Genomic DNA, 22,303 nt, shown 5'->3' with positions numbered 1-22,303 from the left:
AGTTTCGCCGTCTTTCTTCTTATGCTAATATTTCTCATAGTTATGTAGACGTTTGCGCAAGTAATATCTGGACTTGTGAACGCTGCATTTTGGGCAGGTTTGGTGTTCTGTAAGATAGAATAAATCCCTTTGGGGGACCCTATGAGCTTTGTAAACAAACAGATACATTACACACCCAAACAAAAGGAAACCATTAAAAAGCATCATATGACTCCTTTAAGATTGAAACTTGAGTGACTCAACAGAAAAGAATCCCGATGATGCCGCAGCCATCTGTGGCAAAATTGGCCGTGCCAATAGTTGGGATGGTGTATTCTCTCCCATGTCAATCAGAGTGACACTAATTGCTGATGGGCATCTGTGAGCTAATGTGTGAGGAAGAGGTCAGCTAGTGCTTTCCTTTGTGTGTATTCAGCTGATCTGTAGCCTGTCATGAGCAGCGGTTTGAAAAGGTGCACCGACTCGAGTTGTTTTGGAGAAAGCACATGTCGTCCTTGATATTGCGTGATGGGGAGAGCTTGTTAGAAAGGTAGAAAATGAGGTAACATAAAAAGATGCGTAACGTAACTGCTGTCACACCATCAGCACTTTACAAATGTCTCTAGTGTGAGTTCACTTTTAGACACGGTCTTGTGCTGGAATGTGACAGAGCAGATGCATTTGTTTAGTTGGTCAAGTGGGAATTTGGTCCTGAACTCAAGCTATGTTGAGTCTGCTTTGTGAGACTAATCACTGGAGAACTAATTTCACACAAACTTCCCTCAAACAAGAAAAAGCTGAAACTGTCCTCTGTCTGTCTGTCTGTCTGTCTGTCTGTCTTCCTTCGAGGTTTTATTTAGTACTGATATTGGGGAATATTTTTAATATAATCTGCTTGATCTTTGTTTCCTGACTGCTCTGTTTCTGTGCTGTGCAGTATGTCCAAGTTAATCCAGGATAAGAATGTGAAGTATCAGATTGATCTGGAGCATTTCCTTGCAATAAGGTATGTACTATGACAGCTTTTGTTGCACACTTTTATTTCTTCAAATGATGGAAGTTTTATTTTTAAAAAAAAGGGGGGGGGGGGGGGGGGTGGAGAATCTGTGCCTCAATGTAGTTTTGAAGTGTGCTGATTTTAAAAAGTCTTAATTGTAAATGTCTATATTGTTTACCCTGAAGTAACAAATGGGCAGCTGAGAAGATGAGTTTGGAGGAGAAAATAAAGAAATGTAGGGATCAGTGTGCAAAAGCAGCCAGTCGATCACTGGCAGGACAGGCAAGAGCACACCTCCTTTTTTTTTTTTTTTTTTTTTTGTTCGTTTGTTTGTGTTTTTATTTATTTATTTAAAATTCTGTTTCTGCATTGTAACTCATTGGACATAAAGCCAGATGTTTTAAATACATTGATAACAACCTATTTGCTGTGTATAGGTGACCATCCTGAAAAATCGGCGGGATCATGGGCTGCGTGGTCTGAGGAAGTACTTGTCAGATGGGAAGGCAATTATAAAACGCGTGACTGAGATGTCCTCCACGTAAGAACACACGGTGCAGGGGGCTAGCTCCCTGCCTCTCAGTATTAAAAAGCCAGAGGTGTTCTGTAAAGGTGTAGAGTGCTGGCAAATGTCTGTTTTTTTTGTTGGGGTTTTTAATTAATTGTTTTTTTTTATATAAATAATTCCTCTTTTAAATTCTTGATGAACTTTAAAAACATAAGTAAAAAAAGAAAAGTCCAAAATTGATTAAATTGTGTCCTAATGACCCTTAAAGTTGACATATTTTAACTAAAAGCAATTTGTTTATATATGTATAATATATAAACAAAAATATTTAGTGGGAATAATAAGTACATGAATTTGGAATTGTATATGTGAGGTGTGTGTATATAATAATTAAATTAAGTTGTTGTGGCCATAAGAAATTCTCAACCAATCAATAAATATCTCATGTATATAAAAATTTATTTATTTATTTATTTTTTTAAAATTCTGTATCAAAAATTCTGCTTTGATTGATACTACATGAGATGTGCAAAATATGCCCAGAAATACGTTTAAAACTTTCAAAGGTCTTTGCTACTCTTTTCTTTCAGGGTGCTTAAGATGACCATGTTCAATAGAAAACTAAAAAACCTATACAACTTTATAAGCTTCTTTGGTTGCTTACAACCTACAAAGCCCAGAGGGTCCCATGTGTAGTACTATAATTGCGCACGATTAGTGGAAATATCTGACCTGAGCAGAGAAGTAGAACAAGTAGTATTGTTGACAGTATTGTCGTATTTTTGTCCTGTGTAAATTGACAGCAAATATTTTGGGTACTGTTGGACTATTTCACAATCTGTTTTAAATGACACTTCTCTCTTGCCATGTTCCGTTCCAAGAGTGAGTGAGTGTAAAGGATTAGAAGCAATTACGTCAATGCTGATATTTGATTACGTTGCCCAGCCTTAATATTTACTCATGCGGTGCAGCATGCCTTGTCTCATATTTTCACATCTGACTCCTTTTCCTGGTACAAAGTAGATTCTGTGAGGTTGAAAGCAGTCAGATAGAATTTATCAATTATTCATTATATTGATCTTAATGTGAGACTTGATTATTTTTGCCCTTCACATTCATTTGGATTCAGTTATTTATTTCTCTCTTGTACCACAGATGTCCATCTGCTTCTTTCAGTTCCATCATTGAGGCCTGGAAATCATATGTACAGGAAGTTGAGGAGAAGATCGTCAGAATCGAGGTTGGACTGCCATTGTCTCTTTACGATTTTTTAGCTGTTAAAATCAGTTTGATTTATTTGTCTGCTTATTGTGATACCAAAAATTGTGACTGCCCCACGCCACTGCATCCTAGACTGTGCCACTGATTTCCTCTTTTACTCCGTGTAAATGGATGTAGATGTGCCATTATTGGCTTTATTTATTACCATGTGTCATACCAAGACAAGGCTCATTTAAAAAATTTTGCTCAATACCATTCGTGTAAGGTCCAACCCCCAGGAAATGTGTATGTGTTTGTAGACCCAGTATGAAGAGCAGATTGAGCTTGTGAAAAACGGCACCAGCCTGTCCTCTCTCCCTGCAGTTGGCGTACCAAGCACCCCTTCTCCTCCTCTAGTACCGGTAAGAATGCCCTCTGATAGCTGTTAGTTTGTATCTGCCATTGAGCAAGATTGCATTAAACTACCATTTCTATTAAGTTATCTCTTTTGAATGTGTTCTAGGTCACATTAATATGTTCAGATTTGTATCGTTGTGTTGTCCAACAAGTGAGCCTTCGGTACAATACCCAGCATGCATTACCCTATACATTCACCATCTGTTTTGTTAGGAACACGTATTCCTGTACGTTCATGCATTTATCCAATCGGCCAATCACGTGGCAGCAGTGCAATACATGGTCATGTAGAAACAGAACACAAGCTTCAGTTAATGTTCACATCGAACACTATATGGGGTGCTGGCCATTTTGTAGTGTTGTCTGAATTATGAGTGAACTACTTAATTCCCTACGTTATTTCATTCATTTATACCCACAATACACTCTGATTTCAAGATGTACACTCACCAATGCACTATTTCCCATGCTCCAACTTGAGATGGCTATAGAATGCAAAAGAAAAAAAAACATGGTGGACAGCAACATCAGAAGCAGATTGTGGGGGGATTTTATTTATTTATATATATTATGTGTGTGTGTGTGTGTGTATATGTATATGAGTTGCATTTGTTTCTTACAGGAGTTGGAAGGACCTTGTTGTCAGTTATTTACTTAACAGCTGGATGCATTTTGTCTAATGTCTTCTTACCGATCTTTGCGCTAACAAAGCACGCCGTAAAGTTGTTCTGTTTGAAATATTTTTGTGGCAGGTTTACCTCAGGAGTCAGCTTGAGGGCACTGACATGAAACCCTAGTTCTTTTCTACGTTTTTAAAATAAATGACACTAGTGTTTTTATTCTCTTTTTTTAATTTAAAAATATTTATTATATTTAATGAATACGTTATAAGCCTAATAGTAAATAAACATGACAAGCAGTTTGTGTTCTCTATCAACTAATACAATAAATGTGACAAATTAACGGTGAGAAAATGAACTTTACTGTTTTACGATACAATAGCAATAAAGTCCGTGACACAGTGCTCTCTGACGTATGGTATTTGCGTCAGCGTCCGAATTTGCTCACTCCTTTTCGTTCACTTCTTCCCCATATAGTGGACTCAAACGTCATGCGCTATATAGGGAATAGTGAAGTGAGTGAGCGATTTCAGACACAGCTGTAGTCTGCTGCCTCCGTCAGATGAAAAGACAAATTGCAATACATGTTGGCTGGCGTGCCACCGATCATGCGTTCTAATGGAGAATTTAGTCACTGTATCTATTATAACACGGCCAGCTGAGTTGTGTCTGCAAATCCATGCCCCTGTCAGGTTCACTTCAGTCTTTTGCTCTTGCTACATGGATCCAAATCCGAGGTCATATGGGCCTATTCAACAACTTTTATACACTAAGGGTTTGTACAAGGTGCTTGAATTTGGCTTTTTGCAATTGAAGTACTGGAAAACATTAAATAGGCATTTTTATCTAGAGGTGCTCAAAAAGTGCTTGAATTATTTAAAATACGAAATCGCTAAATAACTTTAAAGTGTTTTACCTAGTGACAAATTTAGCGACTTTTTGGACAGACCTTAGCTACTTTCTCTAGAAGAGAGTGGCCAGTACTGTGCCGCGAGCACGAGGTCCTGCTTCCCCCCAGAAAGACGCCTCTCTCTGCAGCTACTCTGTTCATTGTGGGGCAGGGCAGCACATTGATTCACTTCTAACTTTCTCTGAGTGATCATTTTACATATAAATATCACCAAAAACACAGCACAACCATTGTATTAAATCTGATGTGTCTGGTGATTTTGTCAGACGACGTCATGTTTTTATAAAATCAGGATTTTATCAGTGCAGAGCAGCAGCTTGGACGTGACTGCTGGTTATCATGTAGTTTCTTAACAGGTCGCGTTTCAGTGACCATTTCGTACTCATTCCGTTGTCTGACAACAGAAACAGAAAAAATATCAGAGAACAGCTTTATTGGGAATTCGGCTGTATTAAAATGCAGCATGTGAGCACAGAAAGTAGAAGAGGTAAACAGATGTGAAGGGCTGGCACTTGGCAGAATGCAAATACGACGTGATGATGTAATGAACATGCTAATTAGCACATGACATCATCCAGGGACATTTAGCGAATTTCCATTGGAAGTTGTTTGCAACAGTGCTCCTGTAACTCACCTGGAGTATATTGATGTTATCGTGAAGACGAAGCAATGGCTGGAAAAAGCAGCACACAAAATTGGTTGTTTTATTATAATGTATAAGAATATGTTTTAATGACACTTTTTCCATAGTCCTTGAAAACAAACGAACAAAAACCTGTACACGTCACGGAGCATGGTACGATGTTAAGGTTTCACCACTCATTCAATCGGGTTTTTCTTTCATTTGGGGGGTGCAATGTATAGAGAATGACTGTAGGCATCTGAACATTGCCAGATGACGTTGACTGCAATAGTGTACTCCTCGGTGGAAACATGGCACTCGGTGTACTCTCTTTGACACTCTTTTAAGTCAATATTTCCACTTACAGTGCTGTGCAGATTTCTTTTGTCATGTCCAAAAAAGGGAAGTGTAAATCAATGGATAATAGTGCTTTTTAAAATGGTGCCCCCCCCTTTTTCTTTTTTTTTTTGTTGTTCATTCCTGTGTTGGGCTATTTAATAGTTAGCAATTAAGCTTAACTTAAATTATTTGTCCTGCAGGCCTTTCTTCATCCATTATCCAATCAGGAGCCAGTTTTGCAGCAGCTCCCTGTGCAGCATGCACACCCACACACCCCATATGGAGCTCAGCAGCATCCTGCCAGACATCAAACACACATGTCGGTAAACACGCACCAGGCCATGCACACACCTCCAGCAGCCAGTGAGAAAGTTGCTGCTCCAGCGCCCCCTGCAGTCTCAGGGCCAGTTCAGCCTCCACAGCCCCTCGTTGTATTTGAGAGGATCCTAGATCGTCTCAGCTCCATGTTCCCTCACTACAGCAGGTGAGACTCTCACATCTGTGCACATCTGTATATCATTGTGGTCCTGTTAGCAATTTTTCAACTTGACCTTGACCTCACCACATCTGTAGCCTATATGCCATCAACACAGGCAATAATATCAATGTGAGTCCCTGAATTTTAATTGGTGGGTTGCGGGGGATGGATACTGTCTTGGGGGGAAAAAAATAGCTGTTGATAAACATAAATTTGAAACAAAAACTGCTATTCTTTTAAGAAGGAAAAAAAAAAGGAGCCTGGTATGAACAAGTGTTCGTATATAGTTTTATTGGGGGATTACTAAACAGCTAAACAATTAACTAATTACTAAACAATTAACTAAATTATTTGATTTATTTTTACTTTAATCTCATGTTTGAGTGTTATATTCTTGATGATGAAAACTCCCAGCTAGTAAATGGACCTACATCGATCAAGCTGTAGTGTCAGTGATCTGTAATATGGCTTTACTGTAGTAACACTTCCTACATTTGTCTGATAATTGCACATGAGAGATTGTGGAGGATTATTGATGATACTGGATAATGCAGTTTTTCAGTTGTGGTTTAGATTTTGATCTGTTCATGGAGAAATTAATTTGAGTAAATTATTTCAAGTCTGACACTTGAGCTTGAAAACGTCTGACAGTGTTTCCATAGGACTGAACGTTTCAGCGTTCAGAGCAGTTTGGTTTCCTATTTGTTTGTAACTTGTACGTGCTACTATGCGTGTTTTCAGATCGGTCCTGACACAATTTATTCAAGAGGTCCGCTCTGTGAATTTTGGCAGTCTGAGCACGTTGAAGTATGAAGATGTGATTAACAGAACTGCTCAACTCATCCTTGACCACCAGGAGCACTCACAAGTAAGACAGCAGTTCTTAAAACCTATTAAAAAACAAACAAAATACAGAACAGTTTATTGCATTGCACAGCATAACCATCCTTTGGAGAAAAGGTTCAGACAAATTAAGTATGAAAATGCGCACACTCTGAGAAGGTCTGAAACCAAATAAATGCATCTGAGGAGGCCTTAAAAGTGTGTGTATAGGCTTGTCTTCATTGAAAATATAATGTGTATAAAGAGGTACTCCATGCAAAGAAACATATTTAGCAATGACTTTATATTATACACTCGTATCACTCTTTATAGAACACTTGTATGTAAGTGAAGTGTAACAATGGCATATCTGATCAACAATGGTGTTTCTGCAAGGAGCAGATGTACTCGACGAGTAGGGATATGGCTGGAGTGAGAGGTTTAGCAGTACCCAGTCCAACTCCTAGCACTGATTCCTCCAGAGCTACTGCAACACCCCCACCTGCACATGTGTGGAAAAGCATGTCCTCTCAACATCGCAAGTCTTCCAGAGCTGTAAGAGTTTGGAGCATTTTATACCGTCGGCCCTTCAGCCACAACTGTGTTTGTGTATTCATGCACTACCCTGAAATCAATCTCTCTCTCTCTCTCTCTCTCTCGTTTCAGCTGAACATGGAGGACCCTTGCATTATTTGTCATGATGATATGGTGCCGGAGGACCTGTGTGTGCTGGAGTGTCGCCATAGCTTCCATAGAGAGGTGAGACTTATTCTCATTTTTCATTGTAATGAAAATGTTTTCGCAGAAAAGTTGTATCCTGCATTCAGAGCAGATTATTTGTGTTAATCAATAGGTTAGATAATACAGTAAAAAACATAGAGCCTTAGCTTATGACCTTTCAAAGTCTTTCAAAAATGCTGGTATGGCCCAGGTATAATGCGAGTATGAAACTCCTGCTTTAGGTAGAAATCAATTCGAACAACATTGTGGGAACTGTAGGAAAACTTTAACCAAATTCAAAACAGAGCAACTTGTCAGTTTTAAGAAATTTAAACGAAACAAAAATCAACTTTTAGTCATCTATCTTTTGTACCATTTCAGAATCACCATATTGATTTATAAATATTGATATGCAAGTCATTTAGTGTGGATTCTTCCTTTTAAGTTTATTTTATAAGAATTCCATGGCATTTGTAGTAGGGCTGCACAATTATGGCCAAAATGATAAATAATTGTGATCTCAATATTGATCAAAATAATCGGGATTATCAAGATTATTAATTGATTTTTAGGGACAACATATTTTTATTGCACTTTCACATTTAAATAAACAGACCGCTGCTTTCACCTCCATGTTGTGCTACATTCCTGCTCATGTACAAATCTTTGCATCAAATTAGACTGATCCTTAAAGTGCATCATCTCATAGAAGCAAATTATAAATAAAATTGTACCCAAATTATAGGATAAGTAAAAATAAAATTGCCATCAACCAAATGAAAACAACAATTCAGGTGTATGCAGAAAAGACAGTAACCGTGTTTACAGGAGGAGAGAGATGGCCAAATCACCCAATAGTGTCGCAGGGACGACATCATTTTTGTACTGGAACCCGGAAGTTAGCACCACACCGGTTCCCTCGACAAAAACCCAATAGGATTTTCCCATAGACTTTTGAATTATTGCAAACAATAAGCTCTGTGCTCAACAAAAGATTACAACAGTAACATGTTTTGTCCAGCAACATAATTTTCACAAATGAACACAACTTTTATGAAATTTGAAGCCGAAATTTGAAGCCTAAATATAATCGCCAGAAATAAAAAAGCTAACCGTATGCTATAAACGAACTACATCAGTCACTCGTCTTAGTCACCATCACCAGACTTGATTTAAAACATTTTCCACAATATGGATTTACTGTGTGACTGAATCTTTTCGTCCCCTGTGGGGTGGGGGGGTGGGGGTGGGTCGGGGGGCAAGGCAATGTGAGAACCAGTTTCAGGGCTCTATTGTAACAATTTCTTTTAGGAGCACAGTTGAAGTTTAGGGCCTGCTTTATCCATCCATCCATCCATCCTTCCTTCCTTCCTTAATGTGCCACAATATAACACAAGTACGCATGAGAACTTGAGCTGGTCATTTATGACAGAATTTAAGAACATAGTGTGAGCCATGACAAATTAATTTACCTTCTGATAAATTAAATGTAGTATTTTCAGTTAATTTACAGACCGTATGCAAAAAAAACCCCGTTAACCTATACAAACTTGTAAACAAATACAAAAAAAAAATAATGTTCAGTGTTCAAATTCTGCTCCTCTTAAATATATTTAAAGTTACACTATTAGACATTTTCCACTGTCATCGTTCTGGACTGGAGCCAGTTCTCGATCTGCTGTGTATATTGTGAATATATCTGAATAATCTCATATAGGATGTGATTGGGTGAGTTCCTAATTAAAAGTAGACTAAAACAAACCTGATCCATATTAGGTTAAAAGGCTAATAGCCTTCTAAGGAAAAAGCCAACTAAGCTTGATGTCAAATTGATATTAAATGCAACCCATAGTGATTACACATGATTTCATGTCTCATTTTTTTTTTACAAATATTTTATATTTAATATTTTATTATAATATCCATTTTTAAATTGAATTATTTATTTTCATAGTTTTATTTTTTATTTGTTTATTAGTTGTTCCTTTTAGATGGGTTCCCCCAGTACAGTGTTGCCATGTCTGCTGATAATGTGTTTTTTGGGGGATTAAATCAGAACATGGAAACTGGAGTTGACTTTTCTAGTGCTATCTGGCAACTGTGAGTTTAAATGAAGTGAATGTGCTCTGTTAGAGTGCCGAAGAGAGCAGCAGCCTACTGTATGTTTACAGACTGAACAGTTGCTGCTCTTGATTATGATTGGTGAGGAATTATTTAATAAAGAAGTTTGAATTAAACCCACCTTGTAGCGTTAGCATTATTATTAATTACTCTGCCCGACGCCGCTGTGTCTACACGAGCAGGTCACAGTCGCAGGTTAAGGTCATTTTGTGGGATCAATAAAAGATGGTGGGTTGTGAGATCGGGAAGCCCTAATTTGTAGACTTTGGCCTGTGTGTTATGATCAGTGTATTGTTTTGTCATGTGTGTAGTGCATCAAGTCATGGCTGAAGGAGCAGAGCACTTGTCCCACCTGCCGAGAGCATGCACTTTTACCTGAGGATTTCCCCATGCTGCCAGGACGACATCGACGGGGACACGTGCATACAGAAACCTTCTCTTAACTGTATAATTGTGATCAATCTATACAATAATGGCATAATGTATAACAATTACATAGAATTTTCAATATTAATAAAGATATTATATAGCACAATTATCTGCTATATAATGTGGTAACCAGAATAAAGCAGGTACTGCATATAAACTGTATATACAGTATGATTGGGACACATTTAACCATTTCCTTGCCACTTTTATTTTATTTTTAATTGGTGAGTTATTTGTAAATTAACTTAGCAAATTAAGTTCAGTTTTGCTTTAGGATTTAGCTGCCCTTCTTTGTCATGTAGTTTATCATCTTAATCCACAATTATTTAGGACCGATCAGTATTATGTTTTAATCAATTTTTATGTAGTAGTATGTTCATGTTAATTTTTTTTCTAATTATTTTAGCTGTTTCATTAGAAAATAAAGAAAAATCTGATTTTGTTTCTTTGGTATTTGTGGGTGGTTGTCCCGTGACCTTAAAATACATTTTAGCCTGGCAAAAATAGGGTTTTGTATTAAAAAGATCTGATTTGGAAGGCAGGCTCCTAGGATTTTTGTAATATTTCTGGAAATTAGTATGTAGTAAACATATGGAAGTCACTGTACAGTACTTAAAGTGGGGGTTAGTGATTTCTTTGTAAGTGGTATTATTAGTATTCATATCTTTAAAGTGGACTGTAATTGTACTAATTTGTTCTTAAGATGTTTCTCATTTCTATTTGCCTAGATTCTGTTGGTTCATATCTACATGGAGCATAAGATAATATGGCAATATTAATATATATTACATTGTCTGGATACTGGGCAGGTGCAGAGTCTTATAAAGGTGTTATTAATTAAACCCAGATGGATTTCTTCTTTCTACACAAACCACCAATAATGGCCATAATACAGACAAACACATTTGTGACAAACTTAAACAAAAAAACTGATGTATACCAGATTTATTTTATGCAAATAACATTAGTACTAACCTATTCTTGTACTACATGGTTTATACAAGGGCCACAAAGTACCACATAAAAAGGTCCCACTGGTGTGTCCCCCCTCCCTTGTCATAAATGTGCACAAATTAATGCACACCACTTACTTCTATTAAATACTATAATAAGAAGGAAATTGTGAAGCAGTTCTGTTATGACATGAGTACTGGATGTACTAAAATACCCAGTCATGAAAAGCCCGAAGATAAAAAGAGGGAACAAGCATGGTAGCTTTTTGACAACGGTTCCAAGAACTCAAAAATCGGAATCAGTAAATGCCAAAAAAAAACAAAATGCAGGTCAGTCTGTAGCTGTAACTGAAGCCGTCCTGCTGGTTCCTGACTGGCACTTAAAACAGTTACGATGCCACTCCCAGAGTCTTCCAGGAAACATCAATGAATTTGCAGGCTCTGATCTCATACTCGGCAAAGCTTCAACGGGAAGTTCTCCGTTATTAAATGATCATCATGAAAAACAATCACCACGTTCACCTCAAACTCTGCAAATGAAGAAGTGACATACTATTAGTTTACATTCTCAGAAGAAAAAAAAAAGGTTATAAGAAATGATAAGTACTTTCATTTTAAAGAGCTATGATTTGATAAGAAAAAGTGACGAGACTGACCAACTTTAAAGTTTGTGGTTTCGAGTGTAGGGCATGTGAACAGCCTGGGGAAGACCATGTATATAGGTATGGGGAGGCCATGACACACATCTCCCTCTGCTATCTGGATGTTCTGTATCTCTGTTGCATCTCTAGCATAGCCTTCAGCACAGCCTGCAACCAGGAAAGTGCATCAATCAGTAATAAAGCTATCAATCAAATATATCAATATAAAGAAACATGTCGACATATCAAATAAATATTGTTCATTTACAGAGTTTCTTTATTCTCAAAACAAAAGACAGCATAAAACACAATGCTACACCACATATGGTATACTTTTCTATTTACCAATATTCTATGTACGCTAGGGTCCAAAACAACTCTAAATTGCCACCTCTACATTTTAACGAATGTGATAAAACGTGACATGTTTGTGTGTACACTTCCTCACCACATGTCTCAACCCGCACTAGCTGCAGCTCGATGCTTTTGATGGCGACTTCTGAACTCTCCACCACCAGCTCCCCTGTGAGCGGCTGCGTGATCACACAGTTAGTGGCGTCGAGGTGGCCTCTGATCAAGAACTTTGGGAGAGAACCTTTCTAAGAAGAACAGAACAACAAAACACCTTAACAAGACTTCACTTTAAATAACTAAATGTTTTATGTAGGTATAGTGTCGTGCAAAAGTATTCAACCCCAAGAAAAGTCATCATATTCTTCTGTGTTACATGACAGGTTTTTTTTCTTTCTACAAACAAATATGCTCGTATAATATATTTTGAAAGTCAAAATTCATTATTTGTAAACAACTGAAAGATGCTTGCAGAAGTATTCAACCTCTTCACAGTAGTACTTGGTAAAAACAGCTTTTGCTGCAGTACAGCTTTAAGTCTGTTGGGGTATGTTCCTACCAGCACTGCACACTGATTTTCACCCATTCTTCTTGGAAGATTTGCTCCAGGTTCTTCAGTTTGATTGGATTTTGTCTGTTGACTGAACCAGCGTCACAGATTCTCAGTGGGATTCAGCTCTGGACTTTGACTTGGCCAATGTAGAACTTTCAGTTTTTTGTGTTTAACCACTCCTGTTGCTTTGGCCTTGTGCTTGGGTCCACTGTCCTGCTTAAAGGTGACGTTTCTCCCAAGCTTTCTTTTTTTCTTTAGCAGACTGGAGCATATTCTCTTGTAATATCCCTAGGTATTTTGCTCCATCTATTCTCCCTTCAATTTTGACAAGAAGCCCAGGTTCTGAGAATGAAAAGTGTCCCCAGAGCACGATGCTGCCACCACCACATTTGACTGTAGGGATGGTGTTAATTGAGGTACGGCCTGCACCACATGTAGCACTTTAAAAACTTGCCCAAACAAAGCATCTCAATCTTGGTCTTGTCACACCAACAAAAAAAACCCAACATCTTCACTGGGTCACTCTCGTGCTTTAATATGGCTCTTTTCATACAATAGTTTCTTTCTAGCCACCCTCCCATACAGTCCTCAATCGTGCACAGCTCTTGAACTGGTTCTCTGGTGCAGCTTCACTCCACGCTCAGTCACTTTACTGTACTCTGTAACTCCTTCTTAGTGAGTGTTGGCCTCTCTGTGGCTTCCCTCACTTGTCTTCGTCTTGTATTTGTGCTGAGGTTTGAGGGATGGCCTAGTCTTGGTAATGCTTGGGTGATGTGATACAGCTTCCACTTCCTCACTATTGATCTAACAGTGCTTTCTGGGATGTCCAACCTCTTAGATATAATTTACACCCTATTCCTAAGTTATGAAATTCTATTACCTTACCTTCAACTTCCTTACAATGCTCCTTAGCCTTTATTCTCACTCCTTTCCTTCAGACTGACAGTCTCTCCTTAGTGATGGTTCAACTGAGGTGGGGTTTTTTGTTCAGAAAATGGGAGCTGTTTTAATATTTCACAGATGAGGACCAATTACTTTTACCAAGTCCTTGTTAAGATGACATTTTTCATCTGGAGCTTGCAAAACCTGGAGGGTTGAATATTTATGCAAGCAGCATTTCTGTCTTTTAAATGCATGCTGACCAATAATTCATTCTGACTTTTGCAATAACAAATACATACAGGTAGAATATGTGTACAGTATTTATCATTTGTTATTAAGAATGTTAAAAATTCCAGGGGGTTGATTACTTTTGTAAGCAATTGTACATGGGTAAATATTTGTTTAGGAAAACTGGAACAATGTTTTCTTTATGTTTAAATTTGTGACGGAATAATTTTAGACTTAATTTTAGAGTCTGGAAGCACATAAAAAAAATATTTCAAAAATTTACATTTTTTTCTTTATTATTTTTTATTTGCTAGTAGTAAGATTTGCCTTTAAATAAATTATTTGCCTTTAATTACGAATTATACAGTGCCCTCCACTAATATTGGCACCTGTGAAAAATTGTCTTTATTGTCTAACCTTTTGATCTTTTGTTTAAAAAAAATTTCACAAAAATCAAACAATTGCAAACAAAACACAGGTTTATCCGAATCTTTCTTAAATAGTTTTGCAACAATTATTGGCACCCTTTTAGTCAATACTTTGTGCTACCTCCCTTTGCCAAGATAACAGCTCTGAGTCTTCTCCTATAATGCCTGATGAGGTTGGAATGAATCTGAGACCATTCCTCCAAACAGAATCTCTCCAGATTCTTCAAATTTCGAGGTACACACTGATGGACTCTCCTCTTCAGTTCACCCCACAGCTTTTCTATGGGTTTCGAGTAAGGGAATTGGGATGGCCATGGCAGGACCTTGATTTTGTGGTCAGTAAACCATTTTTCTGTTGATTTTGATGTATGTTTTGGATCATTTTAAACTTTCTGGCAGAGGCAGTCAGGTTTTCATTTAATATCTGTTGATATTTGATAGAGTCCATGAAGCCATGTATCCTAACAAAATGTCCAAGTCCTCTGGCAGAAAAACAGCCCCAAAACATTAAAGAGCCACCACCATTTTTAAGAGTGGGCATGAGGTACTTTTCCATAAAGCACCTCTCTGTGTGCGCCAAAACCACCTCTGGTGTTTAATGCCAAAAAGCTCTATTTTGGTTTCATCTGATCATAGAACCTGATCCCATTTGAAGTTCCAGTAGTGTCTGGCAAACTGAAGACACTTGAGTTTGTTTTTGGATGAGAGTAGAGGCTTTTTTCTTGAAACCCTTCCAAACAACTGGTGGTGATGTAGGTGACTTCGGATTGTAGTTTTGGAGACTTTCTGACCAAAAGATGCAACTAACTTCTGCAGATCTCCAGCTGTGATCCTTGGAGATTTTTTTGGCCACATCACAGCTATATTCCTTGGTCTTACCCATTGTTATGAATGACTAAAGGAATTTGGCCTATGTGTTACCTCATATTTATTCCCCTGTGAAACAGGAAGTCATGGTTATTTCCTGTTCCTAGTCACCCAGGTGTACTAAAAAAATGTTAAATATCAATGGGAATATACTTCAAATATATTTTTGCAAATAATTGTTGCACACCTATATTTAACAAAGATATTTTTTGATAAACGTGTTGTGTTTGCAATTGTTTGATATCCATGAGAGCAGATTATTTTTGTAAAAAAAATTTAAACAAAAGATCAAAAGGTTAAACAATAAAGACAATTTTTCACAGCCTTCTTTGCTCATATTTAACAAGGGTGCCAATATTATCACCCAAGTGTGTGAGATGACGATCATTGGCTAAATGATGAGATTAGAATTTAGGGTTCGGATTTTATTTATTTATTGTTTTGTTTATTACTTTTCAAAGCCACTGTACATAAATATTTAGTTAGGAAAACATTATTTGGTTAGGAAAATTGGAAAAAAGTTTTTTTTTTATGTTTAAATTGGTTAAAGAATACTTTTAGGCTTCCGTATATGGAGTTTGGAAGCTGAATATGAATTTAGTATATCTGAATTATATATGCATCACATTATATAAAATTCGTTTTTATTGAATAAATGTACATTTTTGCTAATGTTTTTTCTTTATTTTTCAAAATTGCTAGGAGTGCCTTTAAAAAGTAAGGGTTATAATGTTGAGATGATAGTTTTGAGAGTAGCTAAGTGGTTACATTGGACTTCTGACCGGAAGGTTATGAGTTCAAATGCCAGCAAGCTGCCACTGCTGGGCCCTTGAGCAAGGCCCTTGACTCTGAACTGCGCAAAATGAATTAACTACTCAAAGATGCAAGTTGCTATGGATAAGGGCGTCTGCCAAAATTCTGTAAATGTAAAAATTGGGAAACATGAAATGACCCTAATTAGATATCTTTTTGGTACGGATATAAATCAATTATTAGATGTTATCTCCAATACACGCTTCAAATGTAAGAAAACAAACAAATCACTAAAAATATCTGAACCATAAATTACAATCTCAAAAAAAAAATAAAAAAATAATAATAATAAAAAAAATCTAATCTCAAAAATACAGATTTTATGTTATTTAGGTCAAAGGTGAAGCAGTCAGGATTCCTAGTAAGAAGGAGAAGCATTCAGAGTGGTCTACCTCAACATTTAGCCAATCACAGTCATCTCTCACACTTGAGTCCATTAAGTGAAGTGAAGATACGTGGAGTTAAGTGGCGTCAAAACGGAAGATATGAACCGTAATGAGGTAAGTGCATCTAAAGTTACATTTAGCTGAAATAGCTAAACTCCTATTAAGCAGAAAACAGATAACAAGCAAGCTAATGTTGGCAGAGCCTAACTTGCTAGAACTTTACCTACAGTGCTATGAAAAAGTATTTGATTTCTTCCATTCTGTGTACATCTCACACTAAAATGTTTCAGGAATTAAAACAAAATCTAAGACTAAACGAAGGCAACCTGAGTAAACACAAAATACAGTTTTTAAATGATAATGTTATTTAGTGAATCAAAAAAGTTATCCAATACCCGCTGAGCCTGTGTGAAAATGTATTTGCCCCCATAGTTACTAATTTCCCAAATCTATGAAACTTATTCATAATGGAGTTCAGCTGGACTGGACACATCCAGGCCTGTGCCCCTTCAGGGTCTGGGCAACATGAAATTATTGAGGGAAACATGAATTCTGCTTTCTACCACAAAATCCTAAGGGAGAATGTCCGGTCTTCAGTCCGTAAATTGAAACACAAGCGCAACTGGATTATGCAGCAAGACAATGATCCAAAGCATTGGAGTAAATTCTATGGTCCTATGGAAGTGTTCTACAGAAGTGTTAGGTTGCTGTTATTGCTGCTAAAGGTGGCACAACCAGAGTTGACGTTTATGGGGGCAATTGGTTTGTTACAAGGTGATAAGTGTTAGATAATTTTTTTTCTTGCTTCAATTTAAAAAAAACAAACAACAACAACTGTATTGTGTATTTACTCAGGTTGCCTTTGTTTTATGTTGTATTTCGTTTGAAGATTTAAAACTATTTAGTATGAGATAAACACAAAAACAGAAGAAATCAGATACTTTATCACATCACTGTATAGAATTCACTATTTGAGCAGAACATAAAATTTCATTCTCAAGAAGGCATCACGATACATTAAGAACCTGGGTGGGGCGGGGTTAATCTCAAAACAGTAACCTGTAATTTTCAATGATAAGATCTTTAAAGGGCAAATCTAACTCCTAGCAAGTTCAAAACAAAGAACATATATTAGCCAAAATGCTAATATATGAAATACACCACAGAAAAACAAAGAATTTTATTGAATGTGTTGTGTATACAATTGAAATATCCAAAATTTATATATTCATATATTTTTTTCAGCCTCCAAGCTCCATATCAGTAGTAAGTAGTCAACTTTACCAATATCACAGCCCTAATAATGGAATGGACAATTGCACAACACTAGTGTTAGTCAAAGAGCTTAATCAATGTCTATTAAAAAACAAGTGCACTAATTGGATACTTTAGAATGAATGAGAAGTAAGTGTTGCATGAACAGGCCTTTTAATGAGTCCATGGTATCAGGGGTCTTTACCTCTCTCACGTTCTGCAACGTCTCTGGCGTGATGGTGAAATCAACAGGAGTCAGCTGCACTTTGGATTTCTGTGGCTGCAGATCGTGGCCGCAGATAAAGGTAAATATTGTATAATTAGTTCTTTTGTAGCTTCTTGACTGAATTACATCGACACAGAAAGTTTGTAGTAGGTCACGACAGAAGCTGAGCAACATCTAACCTGACAATGGACCATGAATTCGCAGGTCTTGCTCAGGTCTTTTGCCAGCAGAGGGCGCTTCATATCACAGCGGAGAGTATACTGGGCACAGGGCGAATGGGGTGATTAATGTCCAAGAACAACTACTACACAGTTTAATGTATCAATTAGGGCTGGATGATATGGCAAAAAATATTATATCATGATATTTAGAGGCATTTTTTTCAATACACTATTTATGCTTAACTGTAGTGCCACATTAATTGTTTAGTTGTACCGTCTACAAAAATAAAATACAAATGATATCAAGCAAGGCTTTAAAGTCCAAACAGCTACTTATCATTGGTTGTAACATTGGAGTCAGTCAGAAAGGGACTGATGATACTTTAGGTATTCTGAGAAAACTGTATTGTGATTAATTTTACAATAGTGATATTATATTGTCTTGTACCACAGTGACAGTTCTCAAATTTGATTGGTCAGCTCTGACACTACTGCTGACTGCAAGGCAAATCACAAGTTAATGTTTGTTTGCTTGCTGTACGGTTAATACTTTAACACAGTCACCTGTATGGAGGACGGTCCACATAATCATACTCATAATATGTGTATAATGTGAAATGTGTTCATATGGTGAGGTTTTCTGTGAGGAGACATCTATTTATCATTTATGGAAAGAGTCTCCCGGGTCAGCACTTTGTCGCACTCGGAGGTAAAACTGTAACTTTATGTTTTAAGTCTTCAGGAAGGAGGACTTTGTGCCTTGTGGCTTCTTGGTAGCATAACAAGCTGCCTTTATTTGTCTTTATTAATTTAAAGAGAGAGAAAAATGAGCTAGTGAGGGAACGGCTATTACGTAAGCGATTGTTGGTGTTGACTAACTGCTGTGGTATAAGAGTTATAAAACAGTTCTTGGAAATTAATCGACTTTAGGGTGGTAAGGTGATAAGACTTTAAGTTTGCATCGAATCACACCACACGACACCGTTGCTGATTATTTTGCTATTACAGCACAACCCGTTACTATTGATTCTTTATCACCCATCTTTAGTGTCAATATTCACGTACATATTTAACAATCTATACATTCCTGCGAGTCCTTCTGCGAGACCTTACAGGCGGGAAGAGTATGCAAAATTCTCCAACTGCACATGAGGCCATTTAAGTACTTTCTCAGACAACTGTGTAGCGCTTTCTCCAGGAATAAAGCTTATCGTTCCAACAGATCACATTACATGAGTAGTAGCAATAGATTACAATAGATAATAACGCTTTCAACATTACACAAGTCTAGTCGCCTTGCCCTAGAAATATTCTCAAGGAATATTTTGCTGTTAGTGTTTCAGAGGCTACTTCAATACAGTTTGTGTAACAGGTGCCTAAACCCATAATTTCTAACTTACCTTTAAAAAATAAATAAATAAATAAATAAATAAAAAGTTACCTGTATGTTGACGAAAACACCATGGTAAGTTTCATACAGCACTTTATTTCCTTTCACTTGCAGTGGAAACTCAAAAGGGATTTCGGTTTTGCCTCCTGGCACCTTGCCCGGTTTGGCCACTTCGATGTTACTGCTGATTAGCGAAATGGGCTGTGGAGCGCAGAGACATGTTAACCAAAGCAAGGATACTTAGTCTAAATGCACCTCTCATTTTAACAATTTTTCCTAACCAGCATATATTCCCACAACAATAGTAAGCCATGCAATGCAATACAAATGCAGGATACCACAAGATAAATAGATGATAATTCTCCCATTTCTGTCAAATCTTTTTTGCCACATCACTATGAAACAAAATTTGTGTTGCTGAGCATTAAGTGTTATTTTCTAATTGCTTATGCCTCCAAAGTATAGAAAATGGCTATTATTGCCCTCAAACTTTGCTTTTGTGACCAGGACATTGGTATTTTGACATTGACCTATTTTCATTGAGCAAATGGACAAATTGGAATCTTTTCATTCACATAAAGTTAGGAAAAAAACAACAACATATAAATCAAAATTAACATGTATTTATACTAAAGTTAATCATAAATGAACACAAAAGTTTTAGATATGAGTAGTTTTCTGAGATTTGCAATTACATTGTATAGTAAATCACTTTCACGAAGCAGCCCTGAAACGTGGTCTCCCATCATTTTCTCATTATATTGTCTTTGGTTGCAACGTTCAAAGTCCAGTATATCCTGGTGGAAGCGCTGACCTTGCTTCTCTGAGTACAATCCTATGTTTTCCATCAAGATGAGCATCAAGGATGTGGACTTTGAGAGCTCTTCACCAGAGTCTCAACCAACTCCACATAGTTTTTGACTTTGTGATTGTCCAGGAAGCCCCGAACCACTGCAACAAAGCTGTTCCAATCACTTTCTTCTTCCTAGTGAGCTTCTTGGAGATTTCCTTGCACTCCAGGAGCTTCTTTATCTGTGGTCCGACGAAGACACTGGCTTTGATTTTGTCTCGAGCAGCTTAGGAAAGAACCCTTGAGGGTCCTTAAAGACTCCTTATCTAGAGCTGTGATAAGCTGTTTCATAAGGCCCAGTTTGATATGCAGTGGTGGCATCAGCCAGTGGGATCAAGTGGAATCCAGTGGGATCCACCAATGGCTCCCACTTGACGTTATTCCTCCCCACAGCAAACTCAGTCCACTGTGGCCAAGTCCCGCCTTTGGTAGTGCATCTTGGTGTTCCGGCTCTCCCAAAGACAAAGATAGCAGAGAAACTCTTTAAAACCTCCTTGGAGGTCCATTAGGAATGCCACCATTCTGACATCTACAATGACTTCCCAGTCGTACTTATCACACTCCAAGGTGTCCAGCAATGTTTCAACACTGTTGTAATCCTCATTTGAGGTCAGAAAAAAACCAACATATTTTGGAATTTACTGTTTTTTTCTGACTTTATGTAAACAAAAAGATGCAAATTCACCTGTTTTCTCAATGAAAATAGGTCAACTTCAAAATACCAATGTCCTGGTCACAAAAGCAAAGTTTAAAGGAAAATAATAGCCATTTCCTATACTTTTGCAGTCTAAGAAATTAGGAAATAACACTTACGTTGATACATGTTCTGACAAGAACATTTCCTACATATCTAGAAGATGTTGAAAAATATTATACCGCTGATTTCCAGATGTAATCCAAGTATATCTAAACATCTGGGGTGCATCAGATGCTGAGCATGATTCCAAAGTGAAAACATTAGATGATTACCAAGATTCTGTGACTGCTTACCTTGACCGAGTTGTAAAACGCCTCGAAGACTCCGACACTCTTGGAGCTGAGCTGTAGATTAACAAGACCCTCCATGGTGAGGGTGATTCCCTGATGTTGCACAGCTTCCTTACTGGTGATCACCACCACTCCAGCCAGGACCTCCTAAAAAACAGGGTGGGGACAAGATACAAGTTAAGTAATAAAGATCTATGGGCATATATCTAGTGCATATGTCGTATAGAGCTTATGAGCTTTTACATCCTGGTAAGGAGAATTTATCAGCTGCCCTAACAAATAAATAAGCATTTGCCTACATTACACAGCATCAAATTCATGTTGTAACTAATAAATTCATGACAATCAGATTTCTAACATTCCAGGTTGTGAGCAGGAAATGGTTCTGTGTCTTCATAAGAGAAAGTTTGTTGTATGAAACATTAAAAGCTGCTATCATAACTCCTCCCTCCATGTCAATACAATGTATTAGCGAAGCCCCAGCTACAGAAACCTCCAAAGCCTCAACTTACTGTAAAAAATGCATATGAATATCACATTAATTGCAACATTACCCCTTCGAGATACACTTTGTTCGCACGCTTAAGCCTTAAATCCAAAGTAACACTCATTTTCTCAAACACCGTAGAGACCACTACGTGTTTTCGGTAGTGTTCCTTCCTGATGATCAGAACCACGTGATGACTTTCTATCACATGACTTGGTTTGTTTCTGCGCGCGCTGTTCAACACCGGCGGCGCTTTACTGGCAAGAAATTGTATAAAATAAAAGAAAGTAATAAAACAAATAACCGAATAGAAGAAGTTAAAGAACAACATAAAATATAAGAAAAGAAAGAGAGGTGGGTAAAGAGGAATAGAAAACACGACCAAGTAGAAAGTGGTGATGGGAATTCTGTCTCTTTTCTTGTGAGGCGGGTCATTTGACTCACACACCAACAGGGAACCGACTCCCAAACGGATCATTGTATATATTTTTTCTTCCTCTACTGTACCAGCTCACTGATATTTTTTTTCTGTCCGGATTGCGCTATTTTGTTTATGATTGTGATTTTTTTTTTCTTCTTTGCCTGACAATAGCTGAAATTGTTCAGTTAAATCCTAATCTACATTTTAATGTTAAAAATGTACTTTGCATTGTATAGTGTAAAATCTATTTAAAATAATTGTTT

The 22,303-nt window shown here is 37.3% G+C and overlaps 2 protein-coding genes across 5 annotated transcripts in view; one reads left to right on the top strand and one right to left on the bottom strand.

The window, feature by feature from the left end:
• The window catches only part of ttc3 (tetratricopeptide repeat domain 3), a 49,183-nt gene extending 38,579 nt beyond the window's left edge, over window positions 1-10,604 (top strand). For 2 of the 3 annotated variants that reach the window (XM_053687030.1, XM_017488992.3), the window contains exons 37-46: window positions 917-985; window positions 1,162-1,258; window positions 1,414-1,517; window positions 2,640-2,724; window positions 3,005-3,106; window positions 5,793-6,076; window positions 6,812-6,938; window positions 7,289-7,447; window positions 7,559-7,651; window positions 10,045-10,604. In XM_053687030.1, coding sequence (XP_053543005.1) covers window positions 917-985; window positions 1,162-1,258; window positions 1,414-1,517; window positions 2,640-2,724; window positions 3,005-3,106; window positions 5,793-6,076; window positions 6,812-6,938; window positions 7,289-7,447; window positions 7,559-7,651; window positions 10,045-10,176 — 1,252 coding nt within the window. In that variant the 3' untranslated portion in view covers window positions 10,177-10,604. The remainder of the gene's footprint in view (window positions 1-916; window positions 986-1,161; window positions 1,259-1,413; window positions 1,518-2,639; window positions 2,725-3,004; window positions 3,107-5,792; window positions 6,077-6,811; window positions 6,939-7,288; window positions 7,448-7,558; window positions 7,652-10,044) is intronic. The other variant, XM_053687031.1, reaches the window with a different exon arrangement.
• Window positions 10,605-11,092: 488 nt separating this feature from the next.
• On the bottom strand, window positions 11,093-21,838 carry vps26c (VPS26 endosomal protein sorting factor C). Of its 2 annotated transcripts, NM_001200679.1 has the most exon segments (8): window positions 11,096-11,645; window positions 11,772-11,924; window positions 12,205-12,355; window positions 17,724-17,798; window positions 17,924-18,004; window positions 19,347-19,496; window positions 21,136-21,279; window positions 21,687-21,801. In NM_001200679.1, coding segments are annotated over 8 exon segments (894 nt in total). In that variant the 5' UTR covers window positions 21,744-21,801; the 3' UTR covers window positions 11,096-11,562.
• Between the last annotated feature and the right edge of the window lie 465 nt (window positions 21,839-22,303).

Source organism: Ictalurus punctatus, chromosome 16 (assembly GCF_001660625.3).
Source record: "Ictalurus punctatus breed USDA103 chromosome 16, Coco_2.0, whole genome shotgun sequence".
NCBI lineage: Eukaryota > Metazoa > Chordata > Actinopteri > Siluriformes > Ictaluridae > Ictalurus > Ictalurus punctatus.
This window is presented reverse-complemented; position numbering and strand designations above follow the sequence as displayed.

Bases quoted from the DNA above. Each gene is read 5' to 3' on its own strand.
- vps26c (XM_053686560.1), bottom strand. From the start codon at position 21,743: ATGAGTGTTACTTTGGATTTAAGGCTTAAGCGTGCGAACAAAGTGTAT. The intron at 19,497-21,135 runs GTAAGCAGTCAC...TGCGCTCCACAG, and splicing joins CGTTTTACAACTCGGTCAAG to CCCATTTCGCTAATCAGCAG. The intron at 11,925-12,204 runs GTGAGGAAGTGT...TCCTGGTTGCAG, and splicing joins AGTGCGGGTTGAGACATGTG to GCTGTGCTGAAGGCTATGCT.